The 12,619-nt window shown below is 67.8% G+C and overlaps 1 protein-coding gene across 29 annotated transcripts in view; it reads right to left on the reverse strand.

Annotated features, from left to right (window-relative positions):
* Window positions 1-9,066, reverse strand: part of MACF1 (microtubule actin crosslinking factor 1) — a 144,171-nt gene extending 135,105 nt beyond the window's left edge. For 19 of the 29 annotated variants that reach the window (XM_054802259.1, XM_054802235.1, XM_054802251.1 and 16 more), the window contains exon 1: window positions 8,810-9,065. In XM_054802259.1, coding sequence (XP_054658234.1) covers window positions 8,810-9,029 — 220 coding nt within the window. In that variant the 5' untranslated portion in view covers window positions 9,030-9,065. Of the gene's footprint in view, window positions 1-2,561; window positions 2,744-8,809 lie in introns of those variants that run through there. The other 10 variants (XM_054802260.1, XM_054802262.1, XM_054802261.1 and 7 more) reach the window with 8 other exon arrangements.
* Window positions 9,067-12,619: the final 3,553 nt, after the last annotated feature.

Below are 12,619 nucleotides of genomic sequence, written 5' to 3' on the forward strand. Positions count from 1 at the left end.
TGCCCCCCCCAGCCGAAGGAAGCCACGATCAGGGCAGCTCCGCCATGCTCCAAGCACTGCGAGGTGGCATCGGAGCCCACCCCCCCCAAATCCCCCCCTTGAGCCCCATTCCCATCCCCTCGCTCAACCGACCCCCTTGGGACCAGGGCGCAGCGTCACGCAGCACCCAGCACCGGGTCTGCCGGCAGCAGGGCCGGGTGCCCCCGCAGCGCCCACGCCAGCTCGCGGCGCTGATGCAAACCTTCCCCAGCACGCCTGGGAGCGGGAGCAACACGGCAAGCACCGGCACCGCAGCGATGCAGCACACCTACCCGGCACCCCGGCAGCTCTCCTCTGCCTACCGTGGGTGTTTTTATAAAGAAAGAAATCACGGGGATCTGCCAGATGATTAACCCCTGCTCGTCAGAGACGGGCAGGATTCGTAGCTCCCTGTGCCAGCTCTGGGACCCTTCCGCCGATCTCCTTGTCTCCAGACCTGCCCCGACTTGTTCGATGGTGGAGGCCCCGCTGCTCAGACTGGGGTTTTTTTAGGCAATTTTCTACTAGAAATAGAGTGGAGCTAACAGAAATGCAGGGAGACGTCTGCAATCCTGGCTTCCACAGCACCAAACGTCCTCCTTGCCCTCCGACGGCGCGACCGGTGCCACCAGTGCCGGGTCCCGGATGCGGCGGATACAGGGTGACCACCGCAAGCTGGACACCAACCCTACGGGTCTCCCCACACAGCTCGGTCCCCAGCAGTCACGTTTCAGTGAAAACTCTCCATTTTTTGCAGGATTAAGAGGGGGAGGGGACAAGCCATAGGAAAACTTGTTCCGGACAGGAAAAACTGAACTGTTCACAGGAGCTGCAGCGGGGGAGAGCAAGGAAGAGACAACACAACCCCCAGTTCTGAGCCAAACCACCCAAACTGGAGGCTCCCACCCAGCCCTCACAGTGCAGGTAGGACATCCCAGGAGGGGGCGGGAAGCTGGGAAGGGGTCAAGGCAAAGAATTTTATACAGTATAAACGCTCATTTCCCCTACACCAAACAGGCACCACAAACAAGAGCAAACAACACCCAGCAGGATGTTTCCAAGTGACTACCAGCTTTCTGCCATAACCTGGTGTAGAAACTAGGTTTTACCTAAAAAGCCCTCCTTCCCAGGGGAACCTGGCCGCTCAACGAAGGCACCAACAGCCGGAGCACGGGGCGGGCGAGGGGGGACCCAGCCCAGCGCCGCCAACCAGCGGTGCCCCAGCTGGACCGGCACGGACAGGCACTGTAATTTCATTTTCTTTTTTGGAACAAAGCAAACCAATGCAAACGCAGCTCTTTCCATGCCAGCCGCTGGCACCCGCCGTACCGTTTCCTCTGCGTCTCCACACTGAACCCAACTACATCAAAGAGGCTTTTTATTAATAAAAGTTTGTCAAGTACTTGGACAAGCCCAAGTCACGTTATCCAGCGCCTTTCCAAGGCGCCCGAAGAGGCTTTTATTCCCCGCTCCATGTGAAAGCGGAGCGAAGCTGCGCGTTTCTCCCACCTCTGGGAGGTTTGAGTGGCACCCCCTGAATCGGGGAGCCGGGGAATCCATTATTCCCCTTTCTCTGCAGGCAGAAAGGAAAAGGAAACGGGCGCCGCAAGCGCCTGGCTCCTCTCGACTCGGCCATCCGCATTTTAAAGAGACTTGGCTGCTAAACTTACAAACCAGAGCGCTAGGAGCCCTGTGGGGCTGAAATCTGGGCTCCAAGACAAGTCTCTCTCTGCAGCACAGAGGAAAAAAAAAATAATAATAATAAGAATGGAAACGCACGCAACTCCCGGAGTCGAGCCACTGACATCAAAACTGCATACTCACTGCCGGTACCGGCACAGCTGCCGACACGGTGGCCTGGGGAGCACGTTGGCCCTTCGTCCCTGCCCAGCTACCGCTCAGGGACAGGGAGCCCGGTCCCGGGGGGGAGTATGGGAACACCGGGGCAGCCGGAGCAGGGACGGGGGACGACGGGTCCCCACGTACCTTACGCCACCCTGGGGCAAGGGCGCAGGGATGATGGATGCTGTGGTGCTCAGAGCGGTGAGGCGGGGTGCTGGGATGCCAAGCAGCCCACGCTGGGGACACAGGGACCCCGTGACCCCGGGAACCCCACGCAGGGACACTGAGCCCCCGGGCAGCCCACGCTGGGGATGTGGGGACCCCGGGAACCCCACGCAGGGGACTCCAGGGCCGCTCATCCCTTGGGCACCCCACGCAGTTCAGGTGCCGGGACACTCAGACCCCGGGCACCCCACGCAGGGGACACCCGAGACGCTCGGACGCCAGGTACCCCACGCAGGGCACACCCCCGCTCTGGGCACTCCATGCGGGGACACCGCGGACACCCGGACCCCGCCGCCCCACGCAGGGGACGCTGGGCCCCCCGGGCACGCTCACCCCCGCCACCCCGCCGGAGCAGGGCCCCACGCGGAGGTCCCCGACGCCTCGGCCGTGGGCGCAGAGGACGGCGCCGGCTCAGCCCCGGTGGGGCGGCCCCGCCGCGCTCCAGGCCCCACAGCGGGCCCCGCCGGCCGCGGTACCTTTGTAGCGCTCCAGCACGTCCTCGTAGGCCTGGACGAACTCCTTCTCCTGGCTGCGGTTGGCCGGGAGCAGCCCCGGCACGTACCCGGCCATGGCGGCCTTTGTGCCGCGGCCTCCGTGCAGCTGCCGGCGGCGGCGGCCAGGGCCGGTCTGCGCTCACACCGCTTCCGCCCGCGCCGCCGCCCCGACCCGCGGCCCCGCCCACGACCGGCGGGCACGCCCCCGGGCCCCGCCCTCCCCGAGGGCCGCCCCGCCCCGCCATTGGCCACGCCCCGCCGTTGGCCACGCCCCCGGCCCCCGCCCCGGCCCCGCCGCGCCCCCTGGCGGCAGCGCGAGGCAGCCCCGCGCGGGAGGGGCCGGGGGCAGCGGGGGGGGGGGCGCGGGGGGGGGCGCGGGCGGTGACAGCGCGGTGTGCGCACAGAGCTCAGCTCCCCGGCGGGAACCAGTGCCCCCAGTACAGCCCAGTGCCGGAACAGTGCCCCCAGTGCCACCAGTGCCACCAGTGCCCCCAGTACAGCCCAGTGCCGGAACAGTGCCCCCAGTACAGCCCAGTGCCACCAGTGCCACCAGTGCCCCCAGTGCCACCAGTGCCACCAGTGCCCCCAGTACAGCCCAGTGCCGGAACAGTGCCACCAGTACAGCCCAGTGCCACCAGTGCCACCAGTGCCACCAGTACAGCCCAGTGCCGGAACAGTGCCACCAGTACAGCCCAGTGCCACCAGTGCCACCAGTGCCCCCAGTACAGCCCAGTGCCGGAACAGTGCCCCCAGTGCCCCCAGTGCCACCAGTGCCCCCAGTACAGCCCAGTGCCGGAACAGTGCCACCAGTGCCCCCAGTGCCACCAGTGCCCCCAGTACAGCCCAGTGCCGGAACAGTGCCCCCAGTGCCACCAGTGCCACCAGTGCCCCCAGTACAGCCCAGTGCCGGAACAGTGCCACCAGTACAGCCCAGTGCCACCAGTGCCACCAGTGCCACCAGTACAGCCCAGTGCCGGAACAGTGCACCCAGTACAGCCCAGTGCCACCAGTGCCACCAGTACAGCCCAGTGCCGGAACAGTGCCACCAGTACAGCCCAGTGCCACCAGTGCCACCAGTGCCCCCAGTACAGCCCAGTGCCGGAACAGTGCCCCCAGTGCCCCCAGTGCCACCAGTGCCCCCAGTACAGCCCAGTGTCACCAGTGTGCCCAGTGCCACCAGTGCAGCCAGTGCACCCAGTGCCCCCAGTGCCACCAGTACAGCCCAGTGCTGGAACAGTGCCCCCCAGTACAGCCCAGTGCCACCAGTGCGCCCAGTGCCACCAGTGCCCCCAGTACAGCCCAGTGCCACCAGTACAGCCCGGTGCCCCCAGTGCCACCAGTGCACCCAGTGCACCCAGTGGCACCAGTACAGCCCAGTGCACCCCAGTGCCACCAGTGCCACCAGTGCCACCAGTGCACCCAGTGCCACCAGTACAGCCCAGTGCCACCAGTGCACTCCAGTGCAGCCCAGCATCTCCCAGTGCAACAAGGGCATTACTTCCCAGTGCACCCAGTGCTCTCCACGCAACAAAAGCGCTGCTTCCCACTGTGCCCAGAACACTGCACCCCAGTGCCTCCCAGTGCCTCCCAGTGCTCCTCAGCGCACCCAAGCGGGGAAACATCTCCGCTGCCCCCAGCCCCGCCGCCCACCAGGACCAGGGGTCCCGCTCCTGCCCCGCGCCCGAGGCCAGCCGGGCGGGCAGCTGCTTCAGAGGGCGATGCCAAATTCCGGGGCACCCCACACCCCCCGCCAGCACGGGGGGGCATCGGCTCTGCGGGGGTCGCAGTGACCCTGGCTGGAGCCGGGCTGTGAGCGAGGGCAGCCCCGCATCGCCCCAGCCACCTTTCACCCATGGGGTGCCGGACACTATCAGCCCCCCCCCCCGCCGAAATACCCCACGGGGTCTTTTAACTCAGCACCGTGCGCGGGCGAAGGCCCAGGACGAGTCAGACGCTGCCGGGGACGGGGTGCGCGGGAGGGACCCCTGCTCCGGCTTTGCAAAACCTCCTTTATTTCGGGCTGAGTTTGGCAGGGATTTACCCCCCGGGGTGTTACCGATGGGGGGGGGGGTGTCTGTCCCCGCTGCCACCGGGTGCCGCAGCCCCCGTCCCCGCAGCCTCCCGCCGGGTCACAGGGAGCACGGGGGATGCACGGAGAGAGCCAGGTCCCGCAGCATCGTGGGGGGCCCCTCGGCATCACCGGGGGACTTTGGGGGACGGGAGGGACCCCGCCAAGGGGCAGAGCGGTGCCAGGGGCAAACCCCATGGGGAAACAGGGATGGGGCGCAGAGCCAAACCAGCCTGGCACCCCCAGAAACCCCGCTCAGCCCCCCAGCCTCCAGCCCGCCCCGCGATTCTGGATGTGGCAGAGCGAACCCCCCCGCAGAACCAGCCGTTACGGGGGCACGAGGGTGGCCGTCCCCAGGCCAGGGGGCACCCCGGGCCCCCCAACACCCGGCACCCCCCCTCAGCCCACAGGCACCCCCTCACGGTGACCCCAGGCCGCATCCAGCCCCCCCGGGCAGCCCCCCCCCCCCCCCGCCCACCGGGGCAAATCCCGGCCTTTTTTGGCCAACGCAAGATGTTGCTTTTTCACCCTGGCTGCGCCGTTCCCATGGCAACCGGAGGGCCAGGCTCCGCCAGCTGGGTAACCATGGCAACGAGAAAAGCCCCATCCCGCTCAGCGCAGACAACGTCCTGTGTCTCCCCACCATCACCCAGGGGCCCCCCCAAACCTCCCGGCGGCCCCGTGGGGTGGTGGGGGCTGCACCCCGCATCCCGCTGGGGAACGGCGAGGGGCCGCCAGCAGCAGCCACCATCCTCCTCCTCCTCCTCCTCCTCCTCCTCCTCCTCCTCCTCCTCCCCCCCCTGCAGCCCCCGGTCTGGGGGGGGGGTTGTTTACACAAACCATCGCCCTCTCCCCAGCTTCGGAGGCATCTCCCCTTCACCACAGTGCCTTAATTAGGAAAAGTAATTAACGTCACACGGAGCGCCGGTGCCCGGCTGCATCCCCGGCAGTGCCTCCATGGGGACGAGGGTTTCAATCCGGGCTACCGAGCCGGCGCGGCGGCCTCGTGGCAGGGCCGCCTTTGTGCCCGGCGGTGCGGCGGCAGGGCGGCTGTCCTGGGCGGCAGAGCATCCCGCCACGCACGGCACGGGGGACGCGGCTCCTCCGGCTCTGCCCCCGCGAAGCCGCCCTGCCGAGGTGCCTGCGCAACGTCCGTCTGACCCCAAAATGCCTTCCCGGGGAAAGGGGCAACCGCCGGCCAGCTGGCACTTCTTCCTCACTCCTCCTCGGGCAGCGGCTCGAAATCTGCCCCGGCTCCCCGGGCGGGTTTGCTGCTCCCGAGGCAGCGGAGAGTACGGAGGTTTGTTCCCACATCCCCGAGGATGAGGCACATCTCCCCCCCGCTCAGCAAACGCCTCTGCCAGCGCCTGGGGTGACGCTCCCGAATGACAAAGGACTCCCAGGAGCCTTTTCAAACCGGCGAAGCACAGCCCTTGGAAAACCCCCGCCATGTCCCCCCCGTCACCCCCCCCCCCGTCACCCCTGCTTGCTGCCTCTCGCCCATCACCCCTCGCACCCTTGCCCCCCCCCCCGGCCCCTCGCACCCCAGCACCACCCCAGCTCCCCACCAGCAGACCGTGACCCCTGGCAGGATCGAGTGCCAACAGGTTTAGGATGAAAGAGCCTTTTCTTCCAAAAGCAGCTCCCCCCTCCAGCCACCACCCTCTGCCAAGCGGCCGGAGCCAGACAGAGCGATGCGGGGCCAAGGGCCGGACTCTGACCCCCCACGTCCCTCTTCTCCTCTGCCTCCCCCGTGCCACCGCCTCACAGGGAGACGCCAGCGAAGCAGGGAACGGCTCCAGAGGTTGCCTGGGGACCCGGCCCAGCGCCGGGGGTACCAAAGGTGCGGGCACAGCCAGCCTGGGGAGGGGAGCAGCGTGTCCCAGCCCCCCGCGCCGCAGCGCCGGCACCTCCCGGCACGTCCCCTTCCCTGGGCACGGCCGCATCCTCCTCCCCTTGGCTCTGATGGCCAGAAGGGATGCAGAGACTGTCAGACCCGGGGGCAGCGAGGAGGAAGAGCAGCCCAGACCCACGTGTCTCCCCAAAACCACCGAGGTGCTCACGCTCCTGCACCGCCTCTGCAAGGTCCATGGCCGGGCGCGGGACAGGGCTGGCTCACCGGTGCCCCTTCCTGGGGGTCCCAGGGACCTGAGCCCCGTCCCCCTCCCCAGGCACACCGAGAGGTGCCAGCACCCCCCGGCACATCCCACCAGCCGCCGTCCCCAGTCCCCGGCACAGCCCGGTCCCCAAGCCCCGCGGCAGGGACAGGCACCGGGGCGGCCGGCACGCTGCAGACGGTCCCGCTGAATAATGCAAGGGTCTGAATCAATATTTCAGCTCATTTTCAAACCTGGTGACACAAAACTGTCTCCGAACTCTTTCTTCCCAGCTCAGCACTGTCTAACTGCGCCTCGTGAGTTATTTTTAATGGGGAATCTGCATGAGACCAGATTTTGTGACATCCCCCTGCCTTTAATCACGGGCTGGATCCAGCCAGCATGACGACAAGCGCTCGGCATCCCGGGCAGGGGGGGAGAACCACAGCTGGGGAAATGGCTGTGTCTCAGCAGGGTCCGGCCCCGGGGCGTGGGAGGGTGCTCAGCACCCAGCAGGATGGGGCTTTCAGGGCAGAGCTGGTCCATGAGCAGTGATGGGTTTGGGAGCTGCGGGTGCTCGGTGCTGGCCCGGTGGGGCCCCGGCAGCCCGGCCACCTCCCAGCCTCGGTGCTGGCGTTTGGGGCAGGGCCGGCCGCACCCTGCGCATTTGCTTCCCCCAGCCCCAGACAGCGCGTTTTCAAGAACCATCATTTGAAACAACTGGTTCTTCCTGCCCAGAGATGCCTGCGAGCCGGGACGGCACAACCCGCCCAAGTGGCACCGCGGCACAGCCAGAGCCGCGTGCACCCCCCGTGCCCGTGCAGGCAGGCAGGGAGGGCAGGCAGGGAGGGCAGGCAGCCAGCATCCCGCTACCGCTGCTGCCCTGGTGGGATCTGCCCATGTGCCGGGTGCTGCAGACACACAGGGGCTGGGGTCCATCTGCTCCCCAGTGCTCCCAGTCTGAATCCCCGCAGGGTGCGGAGCCCAGCACTGGGGCAATTTGCCCATCGGCTGGGGGCTGGCAGGGGCAGGCAGGGGCAGGCAGGGCAGAGCGGGCACCTCAGGAGCTTGCCGCCCTCGTGCACGCCTCCACCAGCGAGATGAAAGCCGGGCCCCGAGGTTCCCTTGGGGCAGCAGCTGGGAACAGCCCGGCCAGGGCTCGGCGGGGCCCCTCGGCACGGCCCCGAATCCCGTTTGCTCTGGCAGGAGCGGATCAAAGGCCCCGGGGGTGCGGGGAGAAGGGGCCAGACCTGGGCAGCCGCAGATCAAAGCCTGACGGCCGTTTGTCCTGGGGTGAAGAAGCAAATCCCAGCTCCGATGCCTGGGGCCACCACCTTGAGCAAAGCTCCTCCATCCTCCCTCCCGGCAGCCCCGAGCGGGGTCCCCGTCAGTCCCATCAGCCGGCGCTTGGAGAAGGAGCCATCAGCCACGGTGGGTCCATCCCTGCCTTTGTTTCTCCTTCCCGTTCCCGTCCCTTCCCCCAGGGTGTGACAGCAGCCAGCGGGCACCGTGGTGGCGGTGCAGGCGAAGGGACGCACGGGGCAGCGTCCCCTCCACGACGCAGCAGCGCGGGGACCCCGGGGCGTCCCAATGACCACAGCAATGGGGCTGCCACCGCGGCGAAGGAGCAGCCTCAGCTCCATCAGCCAGGCGGGAATCACAAACCTCCCAGAGCAAATTCCTCCCCGGAGTCTGGCCAAGGGCATTGTTACACCAAGGAGCCACTCAGCCCTTAATTAGGCATTTTAATGTCACCCAAGCCAAGCACTGGAGGTGCCCAGTCATCCCTTAACCCCAGCGTGCTGAGGGTATGAACAACCCGCCGCGAGCCCTGCCCATACAGGACAAAGCCATCGCAGAGCCGAACCGCCACCCCGGCCCTTGGCCATCAAGGGCCACATCCATCCTTCCCTCCCCTCCCCATCCCTCCCATCCCCAGGCTCCCTGGGGAGCAGTGGGGGACAGGGACGTCCCCAAGACCACCTCAGCCACCGCGGGGGTAGCCCAGGGACCCCCATCTCCCCATCCTTGGGGGGGACCCACCGCACAACAGGGCACTGCCTTACCTGCAACCCTGACGACAGCCCTCTCGGCCGGGTCCAGCACCGAGTCCTGGCTCTTCCGTTTCCTCTGCTCATGGAGGGGTAAATTCCAGGGCAAGGTGTCCCCAGGGGGGCAGGGGGAGAGGCTGCCCGAGCGCTCGCTGCGGTAGGAGCGCTCGCTCCGACACGACCGCTCACTCCGGCACGACCGCTCGCTGAGGGTCTCCTCGTCGGAGGACGACATGGCCCACGGTGCGGGCAGGAGGGCGGGCAGGACGTCCCCGCGGGCAGCAGCCTGCAGAAGGAGCAAACAGCACGTGACGCCAGGCCTCCGGCCGCGGCTCCCTCCCCACCACGGGTGCTCGGGGTGACGGAGAAGGGACTGTCCTGCCACGGACGGCTCTGGCCTCGCACCAGTGGCCAAGCACCCTGCTGGGCAGGTGAACCGGTCCTCCCAGAGCTCCCAAACGCCACCTCTTGCTGCTCTGATGGCTGGGGCTCCTGGGCACGGGGACGGTGGCACAGCCACCCCTCTGCCAGCAAAGCTCACGCTGGCATCCCCGGCACTGGCTCATTCCCACAACGCAAAGACCAACCTTTTGGGTTCGATTTCTTTGTGCTCGGTACAAGAAGCAGCCATCAGATCGGCACTGCCCTTTGTACCTGCAGTTTTTTCCCTCTCAGAGCTTTAAAAATCTTATTAATCGTAATAGGGGAAAATGGTAGGGCTTTCTGTAGCACACAGGGAGCGAGCTGTGCCGCGTACACACGCTGGGCAAATAAGCACCTTGCATGAGACATATTTAAAATAATTCTCATTGTGTCCTCTAGCTCGACCAGGAAAAATGCACATGAAATGACTGAGACTCCTACAACCGATGTGCCGCGGCAGAGGAGCCGCCTCCATCGCGCAGAGCCTTTCCTTATTATCATCATTTAATCAGCAAAACAGGAACAAAGAGACCCAAAAAAACATGGAAAGAAAGGGAAAAAGGATTCCATGAGTCATTCACCCCCCCATTGAAAAGCTGCAAAAAATGAATCGTGGCCAAAAACCCTCATCTCCCCTGGCAGCCCCGACGCCTGCACTGAGGGGCTCAGCCCTCGCCTTGGTTTTGGGGGACACGCGGGTGTGCGGCTGGGGGGGGCTGCGGGTCCGGGGGGGGCTCGGTGCCCGGGGAGAGGCAGGGCCGGGGGCCGCGGGGGCTGGAGCCCGGCTCTGCGGAGCGGGCAGGGGGTGCAGCAGGTGCGGGAGGCAGCGGGGTGCGGGCACGGCTCTGCGGGGGCACACGGGGCTGGCCTGGCTCCCCCCGGGACCTGCCCTCCCCCCCCGCCCGCATCCTCCGGTGCCCGCAGCCCAGCCCAGCCCCGGCGGCTGCTGCCCCCCTTTCCCTCCCCGTCCCCATCCCCATCCGCCGCTTTCCCCGCTCCATCCCCGCTCCGTCCCCGCTCCATCCCCACCTCCTGCCCTTCCCGCTCCATCCCCGCTCCATCCGCCGCCCTTCCCCGGTCCCTCCCCGGTGCGCACCCCCCTGCCCGCAGCCCCGGCCCCGCTCACCCCCCCGGCGGCTGGGCGCGGGCAGGACGCGGCGCTCCCGGTGCCGCCGCCGCTCCCGGCCCGGTCGTGCGCTCCCGGTACGGCGGCTCCCGGCCCGGCCCCGCCGTGCGCTCCCGCCGCCGCGGCGCCTCCCCCGGCCCGGCCCGGCCCTGCCCACCGGGGCGGCACGGAGCGGCGGGGGGGTCCCGGCCGCCTCCCGCCCCGCGCAGCTCCGGGACCGGCCCCGGCGCCCGCCCCTGCGCCCAACCCGGCACCCACCGCCCCGGGCACCCCCGGCCCGGCCCCGGGCACCCAGCCACCCCCCACCACGGGCTCTCCCCGACCCACCCTGCGCCCCACAACCTGCCCCGCGCTCCGCAGGGCACCCCGATGCCTGCCACCTCCCCGGGCTGCCCCTACCCCACTCTGTACCCCCATTGCACAGGAGTCCCCCCAAACCACCCAGCAGCTCCCCATAGCCCCCAGGCACCCCCCTTCACCCCCCAGCACGCCCCTCTGCCCCGTCCTCTGGATGTCCCCAGGCCCAGGGTAATCAGAGTACCCATCGATTGGGGCCAGCAGCCCTGACGGGACCATGGCGGGGGGGGACATGAGCAGGGCACGGGGGACGTGAGCAGGGACAGGCATGGAAAGGGCTGGAGGGCTGCGCTGCGAAAGCCGGGTGCTGCCCAGGGCCTCACCTGCGGGGCAGCAAGGCATCCCAGCCCCAGCCGAGTCAGTACCGGCAGCAGCCGTGGCGCAGGCAGGGTCACCAGCAGCAGCCCGAAGGGGTGGCTGAGCTGCAGGACAGCCCCAGCCGCCTGGCAGGAGTGAAGCAGGATAAACCGCTCCGGCTGATGGCAGATCCAGCCGCCTCGCACCGACGGCGGGACCCAGCGAGCAGCAGCACGGCGCCACGGCCCCGGGCCAGCATGGCTGCTCCCGCTGCGTTGCACGCGGCCGGGCCAAGCTCGTCGCCCCAGTTCCCCCGGGGTCTTGGCGCAGCCGGCGGCCCCGCGGGTGTCTCTCCCCCAGCAGTTTTCAGATCTCATCCCAACGCGTCCCTCTGCTTCCCGGCGGCTGTTTCCCTGAGTACCTCCGGCGAGGGGGTGGGACGCAGTGGAGGACACGGCACAGGGTGTGGTGACACTCTGCTCTTGGACACTTGGGATGTGGCTGTGAAAGAGCACGCGTCGCCCTGCAGCCCTGCCTGGTCGGATCCAGGGACGGGGAGAGCAGCGCAGGAGGAAGCACTTGGTCAAAACCCCGAGTTTGCACCGGTGGGATGTATCGAGTGCACAGATGCAGCGGCCAAGGCCTCGCAGGCACAAGCACCGGCTGGTAACGAGGGCACGAGCTCCCCAGGACCCAGGAGCCCCGATAATGCTGTGGCCAGGCCGGACTGGTGCTGGGGCGCTGTGGAAAATGGTGCCCTCGTGGGCCGGCACCAGCCCTGCCGCCCCGGCGCTGCTTTCTCTTCACTCCCCCTGTGCAGGTCTTGCGCCTCTTGAGCGGGTGGTCGGGTCCATGCTGGGCACTGATGGGTAAATGCAGCTGCTGTGCTCAAGCGGGGGCTGTAGGTCCCGGCACCGCGAGGGACCCCAAAATCCGTGAGGGCCGGGGAGTGGGGAGGGCTCGTCCCACTGGAGCCAGCGGCCTCAGACGCGTTGGGAGGAGGAAAGCGCCCAAAGAGCCAGACGCTGCTCGTGCCGTTCCCAAAGCTCCCGGACAGGTTGGGCAGCTCAGCCGCCTCTCTGCGACGCGCGGAGGCCCCCGGCTGATGGCCCTGCCAGCCCGGCCGCGGTTCCCCTGGCACCCGGTACACACCGGGGCAACGGGCAAGATGCCCCCCCCGCCCCCACCCACCACGGCCGGGCACCGCTCACCCTCGGGCCATGAAACACACGGGACGGGGAGCTGCGCGCCCTGGCTGCAGGGTGACGTGTCCCTTGGTCACCCTGTGCTCGGTGCCACCGGCCGGGCTCTGGCCTCCTCCCTCGCGGCGCCCTCAGAGCAAACCTGGCCGACCCAAGCCGAAGCGAGGGCGGCCGGGAGATGGTGCCTGTCCCAGCCTGCGCAGATTTCACACCCGGAACGTGTTTCCAGAAATCCCTCGCAGCGCCCGGCGGCGCCAGATTATTCCTGCTGCAGATCTGGGTTAAGATCGTGCGCTGTTTTGCCTACGTGGGGATGGGGAATCATTATTTCAGGAGGAAGGCAGGGGGCCCTCCCTAAATCATTTCATCTCCCCGTCCCTGCGCTGTACAGCAGGACCATGGGGACCCCCCTCCCTGCCG

This window comes from Grus americana, chromosome 23 (assembly GCF_028858705.1).
Source record: "Grus americana isolate bGruAme1 chromosome 23, bGruAme1.mat, whole genome shotgun sequence".
In the NCBI taxonomy this organism is placed as follows: domain Eukaryota; kingdom Metazoa; phylum Chordata; class Aves; order Gruiformes; family Gruidae; genus Grus; species Grus americana.